The sequence below is a fragment of the Myotis daubentonii genome, chromosome 12 (assembly GCF_963259705.1).
Source record: "Myotis daubentonii chromosome 12, mMyoDau2.1, whole genome shotgun sequence".
Lineage (NCBI taxonomy): Eukaryota > Metazoa > Chordata > Mammalia > Chiroptera > Vespertilionidae > Myotis > Myotis daubentonii.
The window spans coordinates 18,978,398-18,995,227 of NC_081851.1; the positions used below are offsets into that span (position 1 = coordinate 18,978,398).

The 16,830-nt window shown below is 43.0% G+C and overlaps 1 protein-coding gene across 1 annotated transcript in view; it reads right to left on the bottom strand.

The window, feature by feature from the left end:
• VWA3B (von Willebrand factor A domain containing 3B) overlaps window positions 1-16,830 on the bottom strand; it is a 138,246-nt gene that overhangs the window by 16,549 nt on the left and 104,867 nt on the right. Inside the window, exon 22 of the mRNA XM_059659033.1 lies at window positions 11,601-11,805. Coding sequence (XP_059515016.1) covers window positions 11,601-11,805 — 205 coding nt within the window. The remainder of the gene's footprint in view (window positions 1-11,600; window positions 11,806-16,830) is intronic.

Sequence of the window (16,830 nt, forward strand, 5' to 3'; positions counted from 1 at the left end):
CTCTCCAGCTCAGGACCAGTGCTGCCGGGACCCCAGCAGCACTACTTCCCGCCACCCCTTCAACTCCCTGTTCTCGCCATTGCTGGGGGCCTCAGACCCCGGGGCTGCCTTAGCTCTACCTCCACCTCTGCAGGAAGTGCCTTCACCAACGTTTCTTCATGTGGACCAACTGAAGGGGAGTCTGTTTCCGGCCTGGACCCCACTGATAAGGCCTCCACGTGGCTCTCCAGATGCGGAGGTCGGTGGCCAGCCCACACCTGTTCAGGGTAGAGCCGTGACTGTGGAAGAGAGACCCCGGGGCAGGAGAGAGCTGAGGCCCAGCAGCGCATTTCCAGCGGGGGTGCCTCGGGCGTCAGCAGGAAGAGACAACCTGGCTGGGACTTTTGTCACCTCGGGGATCCCTAGAGCTGATCCCACCTTTCCACTCCTGAACATCAGATACTAGACGGCAACTCTGTAGATAATATGGAGGGTTTGTGGGCGTTTTCCTGCCTTCCTTTCGATTCCCTTCAGTGGCTGGTGTCCCTGAGCAGGATTTTCTCAGTCATGAGGTGAGCACTTCTCTTTGGCTCCCTCTCTGTCCCATCAGGGCGCCTCACGCTCCTCTGAGTCCCACCCTGGCCCCGTGTCCTCGCATCACTCCTCAGGAGCCCGCTGGGCCCCGTTTCCGGATGCTAGCTTATCACCGGGGTGCTGGCCTGGGTGTGCAGCTGCCATTCTTCCTGTGATGGCGGCCACATCACTGGCGCACAATCCAGACTCGCATGTCCCACCCTCACACCCGGGAGCTCTGTGCCACCGGAGAACAGTGCCAGTCACTGGTGAGTTCGTCTCCCCACCAGACCAAGCACCAGCCCCACAGGCTAAACTTCTACTCGTGGCAGGAGAAAGGTGTGATGCCTCCCTTCTCCCTGTACGGGGGAACACTGGTCGCTGTAAAAGGATGGACTACAGCGCAAGAATGACAACTGGCCCGATTATTACTGGAAACAAAGATAACAAACTCTACTTATTCTGACTTCATTTTATACAATTCCAAGAACTTTCCCTTTAGTCTCCCCAACTAATTGTCTCCCGTGTGGTGTAAAAGTCACAGCCCAACGTGATGTTTTCAAATCCAAGGTCTCTCTTCTTCCCTTCGTTCTCTCAGTCTCACCTCACCCAGTCTCACCCCTATCCTCCCTCCTGTGCATTTTCCTACCACTCTTTTTGAGGAAGCCACAGACTCCAGCTTCCTTGCCAGTCACAGCCCTGAGAAGTACGTGCACCCAGCTGTGTGAGGACACCTCCAAGGCCTCTCTTGGGCTGCTTACAGCTCCACAAGACTTTCTGCCTCCGAATTTTCCGAGGAGGTCAGGTTTCCAGGTGCAGAGAGCCCCCTGGGTCCTCCTGGGCCTGGAAGCTGTGGGGTTTGCCCTGGAGCACACCCTGTTTACTGAGGAAATGCTGCAGGAAGTGTGGCTGGGGCTCCTTAGACTGGAGGGTTAACTGTGATTCAGATGCCCTCTCCTGTTCCCACCTCTGAAAGCTTAGGATTGGCCAATGAGGTGAAGTCTGCAACCATGGCAACAAGAAGCGCTAGTGAGGGAGTTTTCAGGGGAATTTAAAATTTCAGTCTCATGGCTTTCATTATGTGGTCACACTCAAACAAACTTGGGTCCCCGTTTGCTACACATTTTCAATACACTCCTGGGGGTCTTAATAAGTAAGAGAAGGTTTCATCCACCCCAACTTACAATCATTAATCAAAATTCTTGTCCTTTCCTAAAAGGATTTAAAATGAGGCTCTATTTATATACGAATCAGTAAACAGGACTTGCGTCTGTGATGAATTTCACTCAAGGACCCCACAAGGCCTTCCAATCGTGAGCTCTAGTCCCAGCCAACGTTTTCTCTGGCCGAGACCTTTTTCACTCTGGTCAAGACCTATTAGTGGGTTGTGAAATTGATCTGTGGTGTCTGACAAAAACGGAATGAAAAGTATCTCAGAATACATCACACATGGCAAAGAGAAGTATCGTTTTAAGAAAATAATATACAAAACCTTCCATTGCAGAGGGCCATGCAAAGAATGAAAAGAGCTCTGAAGATAAGCTGCCAAATATGACCCCTCAGTCGTTACCCATAGACAACAGTCCCGGGACACAGGGAGACCCCCTGGGACAGAGAGTGCGGGCTTTGGGCACCCTGTGTGAGGACAGGGCATGAAAGGGAGAGGCTTAGCCCCTGACCAAGAAGGGGGCAAGAGTAGACCCAGTGATACCATGACACAAACTAAATGTCTCCTCTCACTCTGGTTCACACTCAAGTTCCCACCATCTTTTTCTCCTCTCCTGCCCTACAAAATCTTGAAGCACCGATCTTCACTTCCTATATTTATTTCCTTGACTTCTACTCACACCTCTACCCACTGTAAGCTAGCTTCTGCCCCCACACTTCCATGAAATTATTCTGGCTAAGGCCATGAGTGACCTCCCTCTTGCCAAATAAAATGGCTTTCAGACGTCCTTCTGTGTGACTTTTCACGACTCCTCAGGGATGGCCTCACTCATGGAGAGAGCAATCTGGACACTGGGGTGGAGGGCGGGTCCTGTGGCGGGCGCGCCCTGTGCTGCACCTGTCCGAGCGCATCAGGTGTGTGGTCACAGCCGTTTGCAGGTGGGTGCTATGATTTTTCTATCTTAAGTGAGGAAACGAGGCTTGGAGGGCCTGGCTGAGTCACGCAGCTAGAACGCGGCAGCGCTGAGACCTGTGTTCGGGTCTGTCCCACTCATCAGAGCTCCCTACCCTGGGCCGCCTGCTCCTCTAACTTCCCTGCTCCTGGCACCCCACTGTCTGCTCTTCCTCTCAACACCTCAGATGGCCTGCAGATAAACCTCCTTAACTTAGATTTCTCTGCTAAGCTCCAAACACGTGCTGTCTTTGGCCTCTCACTTGGGCACCCCATGGACATTTGAGAATCAAGGGGACCTAAAGTGACTTACCTTTCCCTGAAAATATGTTTTACCCATTTTTTTCATTTATTAATTCAAATATTCATGTGTTCCTACAAGGTACTCATGGCACTGGGAGTATCCAGCACACAATGGACAAATGCCCACCCTTATTCTATTAGGAGAGACAGATCATAAAGAAATATATGATGTCAGGCAGTAAAATGAGCTGAAGAAAACAATGTGGGAAGGAGTTAGAGAATAACAGGGGTTTAGATGGCTGTCCAGGGAACACTGTGGCCCTGAGAAGCAGGGGCCGTAAGGAAGTGGTTGACAGTATCGCTGTCTCCCCAGTTGTCCAAGACAGGAACCTGTGGGCACCCTCGCCTTTACCCCTGGCTTGCCACACACATGCACTTCCCACAAGTCATGTTCCTGTTGCCTATTCCCTCCCCACTCTCAGGCTTGGCTCAAGGACTAATGCCTCTCAGGAGAATGCTGCACCTGGTTTTGGTACTTCCCCTCTACATTGGTTCTCATCTTGCTGCCAAAAGAATCTCTCCAAGACACAGATTTTCTAACATCTTCCACTTGCTGAAAACCTGTCCCTGGGAATTCATTTCCTATAGGCACCAGCCTTGGTCCTAGGAGAGAATTCCAGGTTCCTCGTATTCTAGTGCCATCTTCCCTTTTCGTCTTGTTGCCCGCCCCCGGGGAACCCACCCCTGGGGAGCCCGCCAGGTTATTCCCACCTCCCTGCCTTTTCACAGACTGTTTCTTTCCCTCAGAACATTTCTCACCCCACAACCCTGATATTACTACACATTCTTCCAGACCAAACTTAATTACCCGCTCCATGAAACTTTCCCCAGCTCCCAGTCAGAACTGTTCACTTTTTCCCATCTGCTAGTTGCTCTATGGGTATGCCTCTGTTGCCACATCTATAATAATCTCATGTAAGGATCTGGGTTTCATTCATTCAGTAAATATCTGCTGAGTGCTCGCCGTGTGCCAGACACCACTCTCAGTGCTATGGATGCAGCTATAAAGAAGGCCAGACAAGGTCTCGGTGCTCACGGAGCTTATGTTCTATTCCAACATGTCTCCTCCACTAGGCTGGGCCCAAGTCTTCAGCGCAGTTAACAAGCCCCCACTGTGCACCCAGGGTAGAGAAGCACCTTGCGAGGCCCCAAGGAGAGAGAACAGCCGGCCCAACTGTGTCAAGCACGGAATCTAGTCTAGGTTAGGGAGTGAACAAGTATTTTTAGATGAAGAAATTATGGAAATCATATTTATCCCCACGCTGTGGCTAAGGGAAATAAACTGAACAATTAACTTATATCCCATAAAGAATGAGCTTCTGATTCCCACGATTCTAGATAAATTCATCAGAACAGTCTTTATTCTGAACCACAAGAGTCTTCCTTCCACTCCGTCAGCAGCACTTCCCATTTTTAAATGTAATGTGACGTAGAGCATGAAGAGTGCTGCCGAATCCCGCGTTAGGCAGCGGTGTCTCCACAGTTCACCACAGGAAGGCCCATCATTTAGGACCTGCAATGGTCCGTCTCCCCGCTAGGGGGAGGGAGGGTTCGGTCTGTGGGTTTAGGTACTTCTAATACCTAGAGTAGTGCTTGGCACCTCATAGGGACTAAAAATTATCTCAATGAATAAAAGAAAGAACAAACAGAGAGGAACCTGCATGATGAAAAAGAGTTCCTTTTCAGGGAGAATAAGCTAATTCACCTTCAGTCTTCTTGATTCTTGGGTACGTGCAGGACATCTAGGGGAGGCACCCCAACAGACAGCCACACACTTGGAGGCATCAGATGGTGCCTCCCAAGAAAACATTAAACAATATTTGAGGAAGTACATTTTTAAAAATAAAAACAAAAAATTATATATGTAAATATATATGTAAAATATATATAAAACAAAATAAATAAAAATGATAAATGCATGATAAAAAGTTTGCATTCTGAACAAAAGAAATAGCTTTCTACACTGAAGGGGGAAATGTCATTTTCAGGAGGGGGAAATAAAATTAAATAAAAACAAACACGCAGGAATCTAGAACAGAAACTACAGAATATCAGGCAAAACCAATATCACTCAGCAAAGATTGAAACAAAATATGATGGATCTCAAAGGCCAGTGCTTTGGGTGTAATTTTAAGACTGTCCTATGGTGAAAATTTAATAGAACTCAGTAAGGTTTCAGATGAACTATTCCAGGTCTATCATAGCCATCTGCAGTCAGAAAAGGGGTGTTATACTTGCAACAGTATTTAGAGCCCCCAAATTTTCATGCCCTCTGATCTAAGGATCCCACCCCTAAAAATTTATCCTAATAAATTAGTTAAACTATGTGCACCATAGAAACCATTAAAACAGGATGTGAAAGGGAAGAAAACTGGAAAATAAGCTAACTGTCCAACATTCAGTGAAGAGTTAAATAAATCAGTGTGTATATATACACACACACCATGAAATGGTATATAACCACAAAAATACCAATCTCATGACTCCGTCAAAACAAAGAGAAAGTATATGAGATAATGCTAAATTAAAGAGCAGAAGATAAAATGATTATGGACACTCTGACTTCATCTATGTAAAAAATATATTCAAGGAGGAAAAAAACTAGAAGCAAGAGATTCAAAGGGGTAATAAATAATAAAGCACTCCTATAACAAATTATTCTTTCTTTTTACAAGTTTTGTTTTATTAATAATAATTGCTAGCACTTAAAGTGGGCTTTCAATACTGTTCTTTAAATGCTCACTTTACTCTCACAATAATCCTCTGAGGCAGATACTACTAATACTCCTATTTTATAAGTAAAAAAACTAAACTTTAGAGACAAGAGAAGGCTAAAGGAGTTCAGTACCACTAAACTAGCACTGCAAGAAATGTTAGAGGGATTGCATTAAGAAGAAGAAATAGAGAAATAGAGGAACATAGGCATAAAGAAAAAATGGCAATAAAAAAGGACCTATCAATAATAACCTTAAATATAAATGATCAAATGCTCCAATCAAAAGACATAGGGTAGCTGAATGAATACAAAAACATGCCCCAATTATACGCTGTCTACAAGAGACCCACCTCAGAACAAAAGATTCACACAGGATAAAAATGAAGAGATGAAAAAAAATATTTCGTGCAAATGGAAATGAAAAAAATAAAATAAAACTGGGGTAGCAATACTCATATCTGATAAAACAGACCTGAAAATAAAGCTATAAAAGAGACAAAGAAGGTCACTACATAATACTAAAGGTATTGCTCCAATAAGAGGATGTAACCCTGGTAAACATATATGCACCCAGTATAGGAGCACCCAAATATATACAGAAAATCTTGGGCTTTAAGGGAGAGATCGACAGCAATACAATCATAGTAGGGGACTTTAACACCCCACTGTTATCAATGATAGATCTTCCAGACAAAAAAAATCAACAAGGCAACAGTAACCTTAAATGACACACTGGACCAGATGGATTTAACTGATATCTTCAGAGCATTTCACCCAAAGCCGCAGAATATACATTCTTCTCAAGTGCACATGGGTCATTCACAAAGATAGATCACGTGTTAGGACACAAAATAAGTCTTAACAAGTTCAAGAAGATTGAAATCATATCAGGCATCTTCTCAGACCACAATGGCATGAAATTAGAAAGCAGCTACAATAAACACACTCAAAAACAATCAAGTACATGGAGGCTAAATAACATGCCATTAAATAATGAATGGGTTACCAAATAGATCAAAGAAGAAATAAAAAAAATCCTGGTCCTATTTGGTTTGGCTCAGTGGATAGAGCATTGGTCTGCATAACAGAGAGTCCCGGGGTTGATTCTGGCCAAGGGCATGTACCTTGGTTGCAGGATCCTCCCCAGCCTGGGCCCTGGTCAGGGCACGTGCAAGAGGATACCAATCAATGTGGTTCTCTCACATTGATATTTCTCTCTGCCTTTCCCTCTCTCTTCCACTCTCTCTAAAAGTCAATAGAAAAATATCCTCCAGTGAGAATGAAAGCAACAAACAAACAAACAAAAAACATTCTGGAAACAAATGCAAATGAGCATATAGCAATCCAAAAATCTATGGGACACAGTGAAAGCATTCCTGAGAGGGAAGTTCATAGCACTGCAGGCCTAACTCAAAAACAAAAAACAAAACAAAAAACAAACAAAAAATACTGGTAATAAGTTATCTAACACTACTATAACTTAAAGAATTAGAAAGAGGACAACAAGAAAGCCCAGGGTAAGTAAAAGGAAGGAAATAATAAAGTTCAGAGCAGAAATAAATGACATAGAGACAAAAAAAATTACAAAAGATCAATAAAACCAAGAGCTGGTTCTTTGAAAGGATGAACAAGATTGATGAACCTCTAGCCAAGCTCATCAAGAAACACAGAGAGGACCCAAAGAAACAAAATCAGAAATGAAAGAGGTGAAGTAACAACTGACACCACAGAAATACAAAGGATTATAAAAAAAAAAAAATACTATGAACGACTTTATTCCAACAAATGGGACAACCTGGCCAAAATGGACATATTCCCAGAAAAATCCAACCTTCCAAAACTCAATCAGGAAGAATCAGTAAACCTGAATAGGCCAATAACTACTGATGAAATTGAAGCAGGAAAAAACAAACAAACAAAAAAAACCTCTCAGCAAACTAAAGCCCTGGTCTGGACAATTTCACAGGGGAGTTGTATCAAATATTCAAAGAACTAACCCTTATTCTCCTCAAACTATTCTAAAAAATCCAAGAGGAAGGAACATTTCCAAATTCTTTCTATGAGGCCAGCATTACCCTAATTCCATAACCAGATAAAGACACGACAAAGAAAGGGATTTACAGGCCAATATCCCTGATGAACATAGATGCTAAAATCCTCAACAAAATATTAGCAAATTGAATCCAGCAATACATTAAAAAGATCATACATAATGATCAAGTGGGATTTATTCCAGGGATGCAAGGCTGGTACAATATTTGCAAATCAATAAATGTGATACAGCACATAAACAGATTGTAAGACAAAAATCACATAATCATATCAATAGACACAGAAGAAGCATTTGACAAAATCCAAGACCAATTTTGTTTGTTTGTTTTAATATATTTTATTGATTTTTTACAGAGAAGAAGGGAGAGGGGTAGAGAGAAACATCAATCAGCTGCCTCCTGCATACCCCCTATTGGGGATGTGCCTGCAACCAAGATACACGCCCTTGACCAGAATCGAACCTGGGACCCTTCAGTCCACAGGCTGACACTCTATTCAATGAGCCAAACCAGTTAGGGCCCAAGACCCATTTTTGATAAAAACTCAGCAAAGTGAGAATAGAGGGATCATACCGCAACATAATAAAGGCCATATATGACAAACCTACAGCCAACATCATACTCAATGGGCAAAAACTAAAACAATTTCCCTTAAGAACAGGAACAAGACAGGGATGTCCTCTTTCACCATTCTTATTCAACATATTTCTGGAAGTCCTGGTTATACCGTAGTGATCAGACAAGAAGAAGAAATAAAAGACATCCAAATTGGAAAGGAGGAAGTAAAACTCTCATTATTTGCAGTTGACATGATACTGTACATAGAAAACCTTAAAGACTCCATTAAAAAACTACTAGATTTAATAAATGAATTCAGAAATGTAACAGAATAGAAAATTAACACCCAAAAATCTATAGCATTTTTATACACCAATAGTGAATTCTCAGAAAAAGAAACTAAACAAACAATCCCATTTACCATTGCAACAACAAAAAAATTAAAATACTTAGGAATAAATTTAACCAAGGAAGTAAAAGACTTGTACTTGGAAAACTAGAGGATGTTGAAAGAAGAGGTAGTGGAAGATATAAACAAATGAAAGAATATACTGTGCTCATGGATTGGTAGAATTAACATCATTAAAGTGTCCATACTATCCAAAGCAATCTATAGATTCAATGCAATCCCTATTAAAATACCAATGGCATATTTCACAGATCTAGAACAAATACTCCAAACATTTATATGGAATCTAAAAAGATACCAAATAGCCACAGTAATCTTGATGAAGAAGAACAAAGTTGGAGGGATCACAATACCAGATATAAAGTTATACTACAAAGCTGTGCTCAAAACAGCCTGGTACTAGCACAAGAACAGACATATAGATCAATAGAACAGAACAGAGATCCCAGAAATTGACCCAAGCCATTATGCTCAATTAATATTTAACAAAGAAGGCAAGAACATAAAATGGAGTCAAGACAATCTCTTCAATAAATGATGCTGGGAAAATTGGACAGATACATGCAAAAAAAAAAATGAAACTAGACCACCAACTTACACCATACACAAGAGTAAACTCAAAATGGATAAAAGACTTAAATGTAAGTTGTGAAACCATAAAAATCCTAGAAGAAACCATAGGCAGCAAAATCTCAGACACCTCTTGTTGCAATATGTTTGCAGATATATCTCCTAGGGCAAGAGAAACTAAGGAGAAAATAAACAAATGGGACTACATCAAAATAAACAGCTTCTACACAGCAAAAGAAACCATCAACAAAATGAAAAGGGAGCCCACTGTATGGGAGAACATATTTGGCAAAGATACATCTGATAAAGGGTTAACATCCAAAATATATAAGGATCTTATACAACAACAAGGAAGACAATTTAAAAATGGCAAAGGACCTAAATAGACAATTCTCCAAAGTGGACATACAGATGGCCAAGAGACAAGAAAATGTCAGTCTCTGATCATCAGAGAGATGCAGCTTAAAATAACCATGAGGTATCACCTCACACCTGTCAGAATGACTAGAATCAACAAATCAACAAATGATGAGTGCTGGTGAGGATGTGAAGAAAAGGGAACCCTAGTACACTGCTGGTGGGAATGCAGATTAGTGCAGCCACTATGGAAAACAGTATGGAGATTCCTAAAAAAAATAAATATGGAACTGCTATTTGAACCAATGATCCCACTTCTAGAAATATATCCCAAGAAATCCAAAACACCAATCAGAAGAAATGTATGCACCCCTGTATTCATAGCAGGGCAATTTACAATAGCTAAGATATGGAAACAGCCCAAGTGCCCATCAGTAGATGAGTGGATAAAGACGTTGTAGTACATTTACACCATGGGATACTATGCAGCAGTAAAAAAGAAGGCTCTCTTACCCTTTGGGACAGCATGGAGGGACCTGGAGAGTATCATGCTAAGTGAAATAAACCAGTCAGAGGAAGACAAGTATCACACAATCTCACTCATATGTGGAATCTAATGAACAAAATAAACTGATGAACAAAATAGATACAGAGACATAGAAGCGTAGAACAGACTGTGGAATCTCAGAGGGAAGGTGGGGAAGGTTGGGTGTGTGGGAAGAGATAAACCAAAACCTGTATGCATATATGCATAACCCATGGACACAGACAATAGGGTGGTGAAGGCTTGGGGTGGGGATGGGTTAGAAGGGGTCAATGGGGGGAAAAGGGGGTCATATGTAATACTTTCAACAGTAGATATTTTTTTAATTAAAAAATTAAAACAAAGAAAAAATCAACAAAAAAGTTCTGGTGAGGATGTGGAAAAAGGGAACCTTCGTGCACTGCTGATGGGAATGCAGACTGGTGCCACCACTGTGGGAAACAGTGTAGAGTTTCCTCAAAAAATGAAAAATGGAACTACCACCTGACCCTGAAATCCCACCAATGGGAATATATCTTAAGAATCCTGAAACACCAGTCAAAAAGAATATATGTACCCCTATGTTTATAGCAGCGTTGTTTACAATAGCCAAGATCTCGAAACAGCCCATGTTGCATTGGTAGATGAGTGGATTAAAAAGCTGTGGCACATTTACACAATGGAAATACTAGGTGGCAATAAAAAAGAAGGAACTCTTATTTTTGCGACAGCCTGGATGGACCTGGAGATCATTATATTAAGCGAAACAAGCCAGTCAGAGAAAGACATATACCACATGATCTCACTTATTTGTGGAATCTAATGAACAAAATAAACTGATGAATAAAATAGAGCCAGAGGCATGGATACATGGAACAGACTGATAGACGTCAGAGGATGGTGGGATGGACGGGACAAAAAAAGGTGGAGAGAATAGCCAAAGAACATATATGCATAGCTCATGGGCACAGACAGCAATGCGGTGAGGGCCAGAGGGAGGGGAGGGCGGGGTCTGGTAGAGGTGGGCACAGGGGCATCTGTAACAGTGTCAACAATAAAAACAAAATATTAAACAAATAAACAAACAAAAACTAAAATTTAGAGTGACAGAGTAATTGGCCAAGATCATACTGGGATCAGTGGCAGACCTGAATTTGGACCTTGCTCTGACTTATAGCAAATCCAGGCTTTTAATCATGACATTACACTTCTGCTTAGTTTTATTTTGCAGCTAAAATATGTATTGTTTTAAAAATAAGGCCACAATAAAATCAAATAGCATTTAATTCCGATTGAAAGAAGTCCTTGGACCCTCACTGGGTTGGTGCTAAGTCTTTCAGCTGTCAGTGTGGTGGGTGGGAGAGAGAAGGCAGGCCAGCACAGGGGTGGCAGTGACTGGCCGGGAGGGAGGGAGGCAACACAGACACCTCCACGGTACCCACCTCTGCAGGTGCCCTGCTCACAGTGTCCTCCTTCATGGCGGCCTCCTGCAGCTCCATGGCCTGCTGGATGTACATCTTCCCAGCTAGGATTTCATTCTCCAGCATCGACAGCTCTTTCAGTGAAATGGGCCAATTCAGCCGTTCCAACGCCTCATTTAAAGCTGCCTTGTTTTCCAAGTATCGCATTGGTTTGTTTGCATCCAGCCTAAGAAAGAAAAGGGAAGAAGAAACAAAAGAACAAAGGAAGTGACCATAATAGGAAAAATACGGCAAGATGGTTTTTAGTAAACCCTCTCCAGAGAAACATCCGTCAAAGCCGGTGTTGGGTATCAGTTAACAGAATCACAGCCACACCCTCTTGGTAGCTTGCACAAATTAAATGTAACCCTCTCTGTAAATTCTGGTAGGCACTCTTCCTCATGATCTAATTTGATTATCTGATCTTAAAGAAGTTTGATACACGTGACTTTTTTCCAACCATTTCTTTTTGGCATATTTAGAACCCATTTCTTCCTCCCTAGGCCTAACATTTGGTGGAACCAAAAATGTGCTTCAAAGAAAGTTCACACAATGGTCCCTTAGCAGTGACTCTGGAGAAAAAAGGAGGAAAAAACTAAACAAACCCACTGTCTGCCTCAGTGCAGTAACTCTTCTCCTTGCTCATTTTAGCAATTTTGCTCTCCTCCTTGAACTGTCCCGGTTCATGGTTTGGGTGCACAGGGAACAGCAGCTGGACTTTCTAGGAGCTGATGAACAGGTGGTGGGATGGCCCAGGTCCCGGAGTCCACTTCCAGTCCCACTACCAGGGAATCACACTCGGCAGAAGGAGAGAGAGGGGTGGGTGGGGAGAGAACTCACTGCATCCCTGTCATCACTGACTGCTGAGTGTCACCTCCTTAGACGCAGGGTGTTGGAGGAAGAGTGCAAACCCAGCACAACCACAGGACTCAATCCACAAACAAACTTGTCTCCTGATGACAGCAAAAATTCCTATTAAAAATCTAACTTAGAAACCAAGATGGCGGCATAGGTAAACACCGGAGATTGCTGCCTCACACAACCACTTCAAAAATACAACTAAAAGACGGAACGGACATCACCCAGAACCACAGGAAGACTGGCTGAGTGGAAATTGTACAACTAGAAGGAAAGAGAAAAGCATACCGAGACTCAGAGGAGGTGCGGTGCAGAAGTAAAATACTAAGGTGCGGAGGTGCATGCGTAGTGGGCTGGTGGCTGAGGGCGCGGTTGTCTTTTTCAATCGGGAGGGAGTCTCAGGCTCTGAGCTCCAGCTCCGGGCGAGTCTCTGGGGACCCAGACTCAAATGAGAGAAGCGGGACTGTCTGGCATCGGTCAGAACTCGAGAGCAGCTTTCTCTCCGAGGTACTTGCAACAATTGCTGGGACACTGAGAAGCAGAGCCTCTGAAGGCAGGACTGAGAGCAGCCATAACTGCTCACTCCACCCACCCTCTTGATCCCCTGGGACCCGTCCCGCCCAAGCCTTGCACAGACGCATTTGCTGGATAGCCTCAGGCAGAGGCTAGATTAGCACCTCCCTAGAGATCAGGACAGAAGTTCTCCCACTGCAGACACAGCTGATTCTCACAGCCAATTGGCCTGGAGGTCAAATCCCCCCCAGTGTTACCTACAACAATCAAGGCTTAACTACAACAAGACTGTGCACAAAGACCACAAGGGGATGCACCAAGAAAGCAAAAAAAATGAGGAGACAAAGAAACAGGACACAAATGACAGAAATGGAGGAAAGCAAACTGCTGGATATAGAGTTCAAAAACACACTTTTAAGGTGTTTCAAGAACTGTCTAGAAGCCACCAATAAATTTAGTAAGGCCCTCGAAAAGACAGGTGAGACCGCCAATAAATGTAGTGAGATCCTCAAGAAATCTAGTGAGACCCTCAATGTTGTGATAAAGGACCAACTAGAAATTAAGCATACACTGACTGAAATAAAGAATATTATACAGACTCCCAACAGCAGACCAGAGGAGCGCAAGAATCAAGTCAAAGATTTGAAATATGAAGAAGCAAAAAACACCCAACCGGAAAAGTAAAATGAAAAAAGAATCCGAAAATACGAAGACAGTGTAAGGAGCCTCTGGGACAGCTTCAAGCGTACCAACATCCGAATTATAGGGGTGCCAGAAGAAGAGAGAGAGCAAGATATCGAAAACCTATTTGAAGAAATAATGACAGAAAACTTCCCCCACCTGGTGAAAGAAATAGACTTACAACTCCAGGAAGTGCAGAGAACCCCAAACAAAAGGAATCCAAAGAGGACCACACCAAGACCCATCATAATTAAAATGCCAAGAGCAAAAGACAAAGAGAGAATCTTAAAAGCAGCAAGAGAAAGAAACTCAGTTACATACAAGGGAGTACCCATACGACTGTCAGCTGATTTCTCAACAGAAACTTTGCAGGCCAGAAGGGAGTGGCAAGGAATATTCAAAGTGATGAATGCCAAGAACCTACAACCAAGATTACTTTATCCAGCAAAGCTATCATTCAGAATTGAAGGCCAGATAAAGAGCTTCACAGATAAGGAAAAGCTAAAGGAGTTCATCACCACCAAACCAGTATTATATGAAATGCTGAAAGGTATCCTTTAAGAAGAGGAAGAGGAAGAAAAAGGTAAAGATACAAATTATGAACAACAAATACACATCTATCAACAAGTGAATCTAAAAATCAAGGGAATACATAATCTGATGAACAGAATGAACTGGTGATCATAATAGAATCAGGGGCATAGAAAGGGAATGGACTGACTATTCTTGGGGGGGAAAGGGGTGTGGGGGATGCAGGAAGAGACTGGACAAAAATTTCGCACCTATGGATGAGGACAGTGGGTGGGGAGTGAGGGCGGAGGGTGGGGTGGGAACTGGGAGGAGGGGAGTTGTGGGGGGGGGGAAGAGGAACAAATGTAATAATCTGAACAATAAAGATTTAATTAAAAAAAATCTAACTTGAAAAAAAAAATCTAACTTGGAGTGACGTCAGCAAGATGGTGGAATAAGAAACCACAGGCCTTCATTTCCCACCGGAGATACCAACTTATCAACAGTATACGAACCAAATTGCCTTTGAGAGAATTCCGGAAACCATGCAGAGCTTCAGCACGCCACAAACCCAAGAAGAGCAGCCACTGAAGTGGGTAGGAAAGTTTATTGCATGTTGCCTGGCCCAGCCCTCCCTCTCCCCAGGCACAATGTAACACAATTGAGAGAAAAACTTCTTCCTTGGGAGGGAAAGAGAAAGGGGAATATGCGCCCAACATGCGCCCAATATGGCTTGTTGGGGTCTGTGAGAGGGACTGGTTTCTGTCTGTCTGACTCACAGTGCTGACGGGATGGGCTGTTCACTTGGATGCCGGGTTAGGGGCAGCTGAGAACAAAGGCAAGTCCATGGCTGCCACAGCTCCAGAGATCCTGCAGCACCAACCCCAGACACCAGGGCTCCTGAAAAGCAACCCTCTAGGAAATGACACGCACAAGCCTGGAGAAGACACACCCCCAGGAAAGAGTTGAGAGGTTCCTGGGATCTCCAGGATGACTGCACAAGGCCTTCCCCATAAGCAGACAGTGTATAATGACTGGGAGAGGCGTCTGTTCCATTCAAACGCTCTAAACTCAGCTGAAGGTGCTAAGGCATACAAAGAAATGGAGAGAGAGGGCCTCATCAAAGGAACCACTTAAAAACGGCAGTATTATCTCAGTGCCAACACCAGACAAAGAACTAAAGAAAAGAAAACTACCGGACCATTGCCCTTTAGGAATAGAGCGGTAAGTAGCCGCAACACAATGGCAGCCGCCAAACAAACAGAGCATCAAACACTGCACACCAGGACCCAAGTGGGATTCAACCCAGGCACGCGAGGTGGTTCCCCTGAGGAAATCAACTGATTTAATGCACCACAGCCATCAGCAGAACAAGGGAAAAACCCACACAATCATCCCAATAGATGTAGGAAAAGCATTTGACAAAATCCAACAAATACCCCTTATGATAAACACAATTGAAGCATAGTAACCTCCATCCTGTATGAAACTGCTGTTTGAAACTCTCTGCTATTGTTAGATAGTCCCTAGTCCTGTAAACTCAGTCTGTTATTCTATAAAATGACTTTGTTTTTAGTTCAAATAATAGAAGATAAACTTAACTGTCTGACCTTGCAAGCTAGCCATCCAATGTAATAGATAATTCCCATTTTCTTATGCCAAGTGCATTCAAGGTTACAACTGTCTGTAACAATAATTCACACAGAGCCCTTTGTAATATCTGCAAACAAAGAGGCTCGAAAAGTATAAATATGGGAGACTTCCTGTACGTGGGGTTCAGAATTTGACAGAGGTAATCTGCTCTGAACCCGTGTGCAATAAAGATGACTCCTAACTAATTGGCTCATTAGGCGTCTTGTCCAGCTCGCTGATTTGCGATACAACACAATGAGCAAACTAGGAGTAGAAGGGACCTTCCTTATATGATATAGGGCATTTATGAAAAACTTGCAACACCCCACCCAGTGGTGAGAGGTTGAAAGCATTCCCCTGTGATAGGAACAAGACAAGATGCCCCCTCACCACTGGCATTCATTCAACCATGTGCAGGGAGTCGTATCCAGATAACTAGACAAGAAGAAAAACATAAGGCCTACAGATTGGGAAGAAGTAAAACTATATTTCAGATAGAGACAACCTCACTCCATATATAAAAATTCACTCAGAATTGATCAGTGACCTCAGTGTAAGAGCTAAAGCCAGAGAAGTATTAGAAGAGATTACAGGGGTAAATAAATGTTCATGACCTTACATTTGGCAATGGATTGAATTCTTAGGTTTGACACCACAAGTATAAGAAAAAGTAGATAAATCAATATCATAAACATTAAAAACTTCTGGGGAGAAAAGGGAAATGATCAGGAATGTTAAAATATTGACCTGATAAAGGCTGAACATCCAGAGCTCTTCCAACTCAACAACAAGAGGACAAACAACTCAGTTTAAAAATGGCTGACGGATTTGAATAGATATTTCGCTGAAGATACGCATATGGCCATATGAAAGATGCTCAACATTACTGGTCCTTAAGGAAGTGGAAATGGAAACTACAGTGAGATATCACTTCACACCCATTAGGGTGGCTTCAGTTTAAAGAAAAGAAGGAAAGTAAGCAAGGATTGTGGAAGAACAAGAACCCGCACATCTTGCT